Source organism: Gopherus evgoodei, chromosome 4 (assembly GCF_007399415.2).
Source record: "Gopherus evgoodei ecotype Sinaloan lineage chromosome 4, rGopEvg1_v1.p, whole genome shotgun sequence".
NCBI lineage: Eukaryota > Metazoa > Chordata > Testudines > Testudinidae > Gopherus > Gopherus evgoodei.
The window spans coordinates 127,429,701-127,439,924 of NC_044325.1; the positions used below are offsets into that span (position 1 = coordinate 127,429,701).

At 49.7% G+C, this 10,224-nt stretch overlaps 1 protein-coding gene across 1 annotated transcript; it reads right to left on the reverse strand.

Annotated features, from left to right (window-relative positions):
• Positions 1-2,676: 2,676 nt before the first annotated feature.
• LOC115650700 (calcium-binding protein 1-like) lies at positions 2,677-6,525 on the reverse strand. Its single transcript, XM_030561000.1, has 4 exons — positions 6,288-6,525; positions 3,888-4,302; positions 3,195-3,304; positions 2,677-3,060 (listed from the first exon to the last, which is right to left on the reverse strand). The coding sequence occupies exons 2-4, from the start codon at positions 3,907-3,909 to the stop codon at positions 2,881-2,883; spliced, it is 312 nt and encodes a 103-aa protein (XP_030416860.1). The 5' UTR covers positions 3,910-4,302; positions 6,288-6,525; the 3' UTR covers positions 2,677-2,880.
• Between the last annotated feature and the right edge of the window lie 3,699 nt (positions 6,526-10,224).

The window sequence follows — 10,224 nt, forward strand, 5'->3', positions numbered from 1 at the left end:
AATTGGCCTGACTAAGGATGCCAGAGAGAGAGAGTGCCTGAGATGGAATCCACTACAGCAAGGCAGGTGGGTTGCTTGGGCTTGGCCAGAGGGATTGTGCTTTAACCTTCCTTTCTCTGGGCTACCCTCAGGACTTGGAAAACTGTGTGTCAGGGGACTAACCAACCCTGCTCTGGCTGGAAAAGCTGCCCTGTGTCACTGCAGACACCGGCTGGGGTGCATCAGAGTTACACATCCCTAAGAGGACATCTGACTCAGTTGGCCTCACTGGCCAGAGCTCACCACATGAGGCAGGAAGACTGGAGCCCAGAGGCAAGTGAGGTTTTGTGGCTGGCCCTGGAGGAAGAGTGGGACCCCCTTGGGGGACTGGTCCACTGAACCGAGTCCCTCAAAGCAGTTGTTCCCAACATTTTTCTCTGCCGTGGCACACCTTGATACCATCATGTGACTCCCATAACGTCAAGTTCATATGACCATGGTGTAACATTGCGTCTATCATAGGCTACTCTTAATTTTGACTCTTGGATGTTCAGGAACCAATCCAGAACAAGGCTAGTAGGGTTAAAATCAAAACAAACATGGCAGCTAGTGTTAGATCGCGATCTGTTGTTTGTGCCAGAATTAACATTTTCAGACAGTGGAAACTAACATTAAAGCTAAATATAAGAACTCTGGACATAAGCATGCCCAGTGGAGACAGCGACATGCCCTTGAGAATAATGTTTGGAGATGAGAAGCAATTAATAGTTAAGCATTTATGCTCATTCCCAAAATAGTCTTCCCAAGTGCGTGTCACTTTCTCTGCTGTTTTTAAGTGTGATATAATTACTTATAATGCCCTTCCAGGTCTGGCTCATTCCAGGTATTACCCTAAGTCAAATGTAAATTTAAAACTTAGGCTTGAAATCTATGTCTTTTTTTATGTGCATCATCATCAAAGGCTCATTGCAGCACATTGCATTAATCAGGGCAAGTCCGTCTGTGTTTACTTTTTCTCCCTTAGCCTCACTTTGGGGAATGGAATGTGAGCTGTGCATAGTATTTGAAAGGGGCCTCGTACAGACTGCTATCCAGCTCCAACGCTCTTTAGAATTCAAGGGAAGGTTTTTTGTTCTCACATGTAGTTTTTCAAAAAATTCCACAGCCCACCTGCCAGCACAGCAGTGTGCCATGGTACACCGGTGGGGAAACACTGCTCCAAGGAACTGTGGAAAAGCCAGGGTATAACGCCGACCCTGTGGATCCATGACAGAGGACAAATGGAAACAGCACCACTGTTAGTGTTCTGTCACCGCCAACCATTTTAGCAGAGCCATTCAGCGAACAAAGGGATGGGGTGGAGCTGGAGTCGTGAAGGGCTGGGTGGTCTCCCCAACTCCAATCTAGCCACTGGTGGGGAGGGGGGATTTCCCTGACTTGGGGCAGGAGCAGGAAGGTGGGTACCTAGGGCAGCTCATGGGCTGGGCTGGAGGCGGAGACCAGCACAGGACAGAAGCAAAGGCGAGCTGTGGGGACAGTCTGATTGGGAGTGAGGGGAGATTATCTGGGATCCCAGTTGCGGAGCAGGGCCTGGCCTATTCAGAGCCTTAGCAGCCCCCAAAGGAGTTGCCAACTGGGCATTCTGGCCCTGCCCCCTGGCAACACACTGTGAGGGAGAGGGGCCAGCAGACGGGCAGGCAGACCCATTGGGAGGGGTCTTCTTAGAAAGGCCCATAAGGGAGTTGCAAGGGAACTTCCTGCTGGTGAAGAAGGGGGGTCACCAGCTGTCAAGAAGCGGGGATCCACTTGGAGCTGCTCTGTCCCCCTAGAGGCTGGAACGGCGACAGCAATGGGGGGTGAGGGCTCCCTCCCCCCAGCCTTGTTAGCGGGATGACAACATCATCACAAACTCTGAGAGAGACACAACGTGGGATCTGGAGTGAGTGCCTCCCTCTGCACATCCGGCACAACACAGCCTGACTGCACTGTCCTGTGCTGCCCCCCACTGCATCCCACTCCTCCACCCCTGGACTGTGCCTCCAGCCACAGCTCCCTCTACCAGGCTTCAGGATGCTGCAGCCCACCCCAAGCAAGTAGAGCTTCCGCAGCAGGGGGCACGGGGCTGCAGGGGGGCTATGGAGAGCAGGGCAAGGGCTTGGAGCAGCCAAAGGTCAGGAATCATGCCCCCGGGAGGCAGGATGCTGGGGAAAGATTGTCCCCTCCACCTCCCAGCCATCACTGCCCCTCCTCTTATCTGCCCCTCCTCAGTCCTAGCTGTGGCTCCCTCCTCTGCTCCAGCCAATCCCACAGCAGGCAGCTCTGCCCCAGGCACCACCCACCCCAACCCTGTGAAAAAACAGCCCCCTTCGGGCTGCAGAAAGTGGGGCTGAGCCTCACCCTGTTCTGGAGGGGGTTGGGCATGGCTCTTTAGCCCAGGGCCCTAGACCCTATAGCTCTGGGTTGAGGGCCCAGCACACAACTAAACACAAGGGGGAGAGCACAGACAGGACTGGGGGGTGGGGGTGTCACAGGAAGACACTGGCTGGCTCTACCACTTTTGCCACCCCCAGCAAAAAATAGCCGCTCGGACTGCCGAAGCAAAAACAAAACAAAACAAAACAAAAAAAAACACCGCTCAGACTGTGCCGCCCCAAGAATGGACAGAATGCTGCCCCTTAGCATGTGCCGCCCCAGGCATGTGCTTCCTCCACTGGTGTCTTGAGCCGGCCCTGGCAGGGATAGAAGGGGGAGGTCTCTGCAGGGATGAGTCTTTGCTGCGGGAGCAGAGAAGGTATCCCCAGGGCTCAGTGTGGAGGGAGGTGGGGGGCCTCTGGCATCAGTGGGTGGGAGGCAGGTTCCCAAAGGCCAGTGCAGTCAGTGGGGAGAGTGGAGTCCCTGGAGTCAATGGGTGGGGGCTGCAGAGCATCTCTCACCATCAAAATCCACATGGCCGTCCCCATTGAGGTCAACATCACGCAGGATCTCCTCCACCTCCAGCAGTGGGACCTGCTTCCCCAGCAGGGCCAGGAGGGCATCCTTCAGCTCTGTGCTGCTGATCTCCCCGACCCCATTCCTGTCCAACTTGACGAGGGGGCGGGGAGGAAGAGAATAGGGTGAGTGTGTGATGGCCTGGCTGGATGGGTGCCAGCCACATCCCCACCCTGCTCCCCCTCCCCCCTGAGCCCATGTTCCCCCTTCTTCCTACACCCCCATACCTCATGGAAGGCAATCTTGAGCTCACGCACCCCCACCGTGTGGGATGTCTCCTCATGCAGCTTCAGCCCCATCATCTCCACAAAGTCCTCAAAGTCCACGCGTCCACCCACTGCAGGAGAGACATGGAGATCAGTGCCCAGCCCCCACAATGGAAGTCGAGTGAGGGGAGGGGGGGTCTCTCTGGTGCTGGAGCAGGTCCCACAAGGGTAACAGTGTGAGGGGAGGGGGGTGCCCAAGGTGAGTGCCTGGGCTTCCAACCATGCTTCTTTTTCCCAGAGACAAACCAGGCTCCCCGCTTTACACTGGGCTTCAGCCCCAACCTTTGCCGGATACTCTAGCTTGCACATAATCATCAGTGAGATCGGCTGCTTTTTGGATAGAATCCAGAGGCTTATCCCAAATGGCTTGCCTGATCTCTTCAGAACCACATGCTCAGGAACTGTTCCTGAGTGAAGAGATCAAACAACTGGTCCTAATTCTCTGCCCCTGTCCCCTTGGCCCATTTTCTCGTCAAATCACACTATTTATACACACATTCCCTATAACTCATCTTGTCATTGGTTCTGAGGCCTCACCACTTCATCTAAATGCTTCAGGAGTAATTCACATCCTTTGCAATGCGCCCTTTTAAAATTCATCATATTTCAAAGCTTGGTCAATTGGCATCTCATTAAATACTTCCAATGCTTTACCTGAGAGCTTAGTAATCAACATTGCGTTGTTCTTCTGCTCTGGACCTTTATGGACTTCACAGAGCCTTTCAAAAGTGGTACTGAATTCCTTAATATGGTCTACTCCTCTGTAAGCAGGGCATAACTTATCCCAGCTGTGTGTCCCTTGGGGAGAGAGAGCACCTGTGGGTTGGGGGAATCTGTCCACGCCTTTCCTGCTCTTTCAGCTCCATCGCTCCCCATGTGCTTCTTTGGTTCTTCGCTCCACTTCCCATTTCGGGTATTCACACTTCCTCTCTCATTGTTCAGCTTCCCATTCTGGTGTCCTCGTGCTGCTTGCTCAGCATCTCTTGTCAGAGCTTCTTCCTCCTTTTCCAGGCTAGCCAGCTCTTCTTTGCCGTTGTTTCACTGTCACTCATTTGAAACTTCCTTTGTTCTATTTCCACACCCGAAATAAACAGAAAATAATCAAACTGTAACCATTCTTTGATTTGTCCTTGGGCATCACTTACAACTATTTTACAAAAAAATGGCCCAACAGACCAAGGGTTCATCTAGCCCAGTACCGTGTCTGCCAACAGTGGCCAATGCCAGGTACCCTGGAGGGAACGAACAGAACAGGGCAATTATCCAGTGAGCCATCCCCCGTCATCCAGTCCCAGCTTTTGGCAGTCAGAGGCTAGGGACACCCAGCACATTGGGTTGCACCTTTGCCCATCCTGGCTAATAGCCATTGATGGACCTATCCTCCATGAACTTATCTAGTTCTTTTTTGAACTCTATTATAGTTTGGCCTTCACAACATCTTCTGGCAAAGAGTTCCACAGGTTGATTGTGCATTGTGTTAAGAAATACTTTCTTTTGTTTGTTTTAAATCTGCTGCCTTGTTTTTGGGGTGGAATGACCAGAACTGCACACAGCAGTCAAGATGTGGGCACACCACGGATTCTACTAGTGCTTGAAGTGCAAACCCCAGTCAGAAAGCAAGCTGTGTGTGTAAATCTTGTTTGACTACACCAGTGTGATGCTTGGGGATTCAACCCAGGTCAGTAAGGGGTTTTGTCACCGCCTGCCCTATAACCCTGTTGTGCAGCTTTGAATAAGTGTCCTGACACCAGCAATGGGTATAACCAGGGCCTCCGGCACATCATCTCCCAGGGCCTCCTTCCCCACAGCCCCACAGCATTCTCTCTTATGGAGTTCAGGAGGTGGGGCCCTGAAACAAGGCGGGATTTCTCTCAGGACCCACATCCCCAGACTGTGGTTAATAAGCTGCAGGAGCGGAGTTACCATGAAACAACCCATGCGGTGGCATGGGGCCACCAATGACAGGGGGGCCCCCAAAATGCAGTACAAGTCTCATCTGACAACCTGCCCCCAAGTCCCAGCCAGCAGCGCAGCAAGGTTCAGGCAGGCAGGCTGCCTGCATGCCGTGGTCGGTGGCCTTACTCCTGGAAGTGGCCAGTTGCTGGCATGTCTCTGCACGCCTCTGGTGTGGGGAGGTGGCTCTGTGCGCTGCTCCTGCCCCAGGCAGCACATGGAGACCCACTGCCCCCCTCTTCCCAAGGGGCACGCAGAGATGTGCCAGCAGCAGGGCTAAGGCGGCTCGCTGCCCACTCTGCCTTCCTCCCTCCCTCCACGCTGCACCACTCCAGGAAACGGCCAGCATGTCCCTGCAACTCCTGGGGGGGTATGTCTTCACATGCTGCCCCTACCTCAAGTGCCAACTCCGCAGCTCCCATTGGCCTTACTATTTCATGTGGCAGCTACCCTCTTTCCTGAGCTTAGCATATTCCCCTCTGAGCTACAGTGATAAGGGGAAACCACTAACAGACAGAGCCAGGGTGTTGTGGGGCTGCTTCCTCTTGCACGTCTGATAAACCCCACTGACACTTGTTCTAGGTGGTTGATAAGCTGTTCACTGCCCCGGTGATCTGGCCTTAACAGATCTTGGCTTTTTCTGTTGAGTTGAATTTTTGACTGGGATAGGAGATGCCAGATAGGCTGGCTAGGGAGGGGGCCCAGGGGAGCCAATACAGGTCACTCAGGGTGAACTGCAAAGAATGGGGCAGAAAATCCCCAAAGCTGGTGGATATTCCAATACTTAGATTTACCAAACTAGCCCAAAACAGCTTCTATAATATCTCACTGGTTACCCGGAAGCCAACAACATAGTTCCCTTAAATTAACCCAGCCTCAGGCTTCACCCTAGATACCCAAGTCAGATATGATGAGGATTTCTGAAAATCTTATACATCATATAAAAAAGCTCTACCAATCCCAAAGGATCGGACACATTACCTTCCAGGTTAATGAATATTCCAGATCTTACCCAAATACACACTTACAGCCAATTCTAATTAACTAAACTAAAATTTATTAAAAAAGAAAAGAGAATGGTTAAAAGATCAGTATACATACAGACATGAGTACAATTCTTGAGCTTCTGATTCATAGCAGAGATGATGAGCTTTGTAGCTGTAAAGAGTTTTTTCAGAATTAGTCAGTAGGTTATAGTCCAGTGTTTATATTCAGGATGGTCCAGTCAGGACTGGGATCTCAGTCCTTGGGACTGGTAGAACTCTTTTACATGATGAATAGGATTTTCAGTAATCATCATCATATTTGACTTAGTTCTGTCTCATTATCTATTCCTTTGTCAATGGTTCCTAACATTCTGTTAGCTTTTTTTGATTACTGCTGAATGGCTTGATGGCAGGAGTATTTAAATATAGCCAGAACTGTGGGTTATGTTATCCCTTGTGATAAATGAAAGGGGTGGGGGGTAGTTCTCTTTTATGGACACCCAGCCAGTGCTATAAAATCTCTCTTAGTAGTTGTTCTCTACTTGCTTTACTTGTAAAGGATTAAAAAGTCTCCCTGCATAAGTAAAAGGAAGTGAGTTGGCACCTGGCCAAAATGAGAAGGCTAGAACTCTTTAGAATTGAGGAAAAAACTTCCCCTTTGTCTGTCTGTGTTGTTCTTGGGGAGAAGCAGAGACAGGGCTGCAGCTATGTTGTAAGAGCTTGGACCAGGTAGGAAAAACCATCGGATCATACCTCATTCAAAACCCCAGATATGTACGTAGATCAGGAAATGTCCAGGAAGACATGATTAGATTTATTTCTTTATGGCTTGTGGATTCCTCTGTGCTAAACCCAAATGCATTTGTTTTGCTTGTAACCTATAAGCTGGACCTCAAGAAATCTATTCTTGATTCTTAATTTTTGTATTTTTTTTAAATCTAGCAATAGTCTGAGTTTTCAATGTATTTTCTTTTTTTTGTTTTTAAATAAAATTTACCTTTTTTAAGAACAAGATTGGATTTTGTGCCCTAAGAGGTTTGTGCATGCTGTTTAATTAACTGGTGGCAACAGCTGATTTCCTTTGTTTTCTTTCTCAGCGCTTCCCTGGGAGGGGGGGTTGAAAGGGCTTGAGAGTACCTCACAAGAAGGCATTCCAAAGCATCTTCCTGGGTTCTCAAAGGGGTTTTCGCACTTGGGTGGTGGCAGCATCTACCTAGCCAAGGTCAGAGAAAAGCAGTAACCATGGGAGTTTAATACAAGCCTGGAGTGGTCAGTGTTAATTTTTTGAATCCTTGCAGGACCCCACCTTCTGCACTCAGAATGCCAGAGTGGGGAATCAGCCTTGACACCCCTGTTCCTCAGCAGCAGTGAGCTTTTCTGGCAATGAGACCGTGTGTCAGCTCCCAGCCTGTCTGCTCTCCTGGCAAACTCCTCAAGAGGCTGCCAGTCCAAACCTTGCCTTGCTGGTAACAATCAGTCCACCCTAGTCCCTGCGTTCCCCAGGGATGTCTCCCTGCAGCGTCCAGTCCCTCTCCCGGGACACTCACTGAAACCGCTATGTTTGCTTCCTGTAGAGAGACAGAGCACACACCAGCCTCATAGGTTAACTGGGGACTCACACCTACATTGGTACAACAGCCCTGAGATGGTTTATGGGAAAATGAATGACAGAGCCTGCCTAGAGACCATGTGTGGGGGAAGTTTGAGGGGAATGGCCTGGAAGAAAGGGATTTTACAAGGTGGGAAGCTGGGGTCGGGGGAGCAGCAGAGGTGCAACTGGAAAGTTTCCTCCTCCCTTCCTCAGCATCTGGTTTGCAGGCAGAAGTGCCAGTAAGTGAGCTGCAGGGAGAGAGGACCCATAACTGCCAATAGTGGAGGGGGGGCAGCATGAGAACAGCCAGCTTCAGCAGTGTCACTGAGCATGCTCAGTCCATGTGAGCATGCACAGTATAAGCCAAGCAGCAAATTGGGGTGGGGAGGAATGTGACCCCACATGCATCACCGTGCCTATTGCAGTTGTACAAGTGGGTGTCAGGGAAAAAATTTGGGGAGCCCTTCTTTTAGTGATACTATGCTAGAGGAAAAGACAGGGCATGGGTACAAAACAAAAAACAAGAAAAAAAACAAAACAAACCTGCTTCCTAGGGTCCAAACCTTTGTTTTGGCCAGTCTCAATCTTTGTCTAAGCAGTTTTCTTACTCACACCAGATGGCCAGCATCTCTAGCCCCACAAGCTAATGGCTCCAACTTTCACAGGCTCTGAAGGCACTTAACCCTAAGCCCCTGAAGCGATGGATAACTAGGGGGTCTCTCCCCTTCTTTTTCTAGTCCAGTAAACATTTTACAAGTATTCTTTGGGGGGGTTTCTCCCTCTGTGTGTGTGTGTCTTCCTATGGATTTCCCATCCCCCTCCTGACTCATATGTAATTGGGGCTTCCATTGTTTAGGGTCCACAATGTCCCACGTCCATTAGAGACAGGGAGACAGCTGCCCTCCCTGCCCGTCTGCAGGAAAATCTGTTTCTCCCTTTGTTTGGTCACAGACTTTAAAGCTCAATGTCCGTGAGTATCCATGATTCCACATGCAGTGATATTACAGACTGTGAACCAAGGTGCCTAGAGTAGCCCACACTGAAAATGCCAGGGTCAGGGCAGGCAGCCAAAACTGGTGGTTCACAGTGACGTTAGATTCACCAATCTGTCACAAACTGCTCCTGATCCCCCATGCTGGTTATCAAGAAGCTGCAAAAAAGAAATCACACAGCTCCCTTTATTGCATTCCAGTTCTCTGGCTCCCAACTGGCTCATAGATCTGGTAAAGCGAGAAGTCACTTAAAACTCTATTCATTATACAAAATGTTAGTCTGATTCCGAAAGGGCAAGCTGCATTACAAGATCAAACTGAGAATATATTAAACTGATAAGGATTACCCAAAATACCACTGCCAGCCAATCCTTTAGTACCTAAAACCAAAGGTTTTATTATAAAAGGAAAAAACAAGAAGAGAATTGTTAAATGGTCAAAGCAATCAGATACAGACATGTGACTTCAGAGTCCATATATCAGGTTTTTAGCAGCATTGGTGAGTTTGCTGGTTTGTAAAGTCTCTCTGGAACACATCCAAAGCTTGGATGGGTCTATCAGTCCTTTGTCCAAAACTTCAGTTTGTAGAGAAGTTGCTCCAGAGATAAGACACAGGATTGAAGACAAAATGGATGTGATGAAGCTGCCTTCTTATATCCTTTGTCATGTGGCTTGTGCATCCTTTGTCCCAGACACAAGCTCATAGCATATGGGCATGGAAAAGTGTTTGCAGTTCCCTGTTGATAGGCATGTCCCTACATGTCCTGCTGACTCATAGGCTTGATAGGCCATCAAGCGGGCTGGATAGTGCTGATGCTAATCTGTCTGGGAGTGTCACCCAGATACACAGCACAAGTTTGAGATATCACATATTTGTACTCATGATACAAAGATGATACATACCTATTGTGACAAAGTTCCTCCTCTACCTTGGTGGATCCTGTGCTTATTGGCAGATTTGCTCGCCTCAGAGATTTACCCTGTGGATCAGGAAACAGCCTAGAGACCTTCCCCTCTGGTAGAATCCACAGTCCAGGTCAATTCCTGCTATGTTTGAGGTTGGGAGGAACCTGTGCCCACCCTCTACTCCAGGTTCCAGCCCAGGACCCTGTGGACTGCAGCTGTCTAGAGTGCCTCCTGGTACAGTTGTACAACAGCTACAACTCCCTAGGCTACTTCCCTATGGCCTCCTCCCAACACCTTCTTTGTCCTTACCACTGGACCTTGCTCCTGATGTCAGATAATGCTTATACTTCTCAGTCCTCCAGCACTATGCCTACTCACTCTCAGCTTCTCACACATCTTACTCCCAGCTCCTCTCACACACAATTCCTCTTCCCTGGCTCTCTTTGGCCTGACTGGAGTGAGCCCTTTTATAGCATCAGAGGGGACTCAATTAAAGTCAGGTGCTTACCAGCCTCACCTGACTCTTAGAGAGTTAATTGGAGTCAGGTGTTCTCATTAGCCTG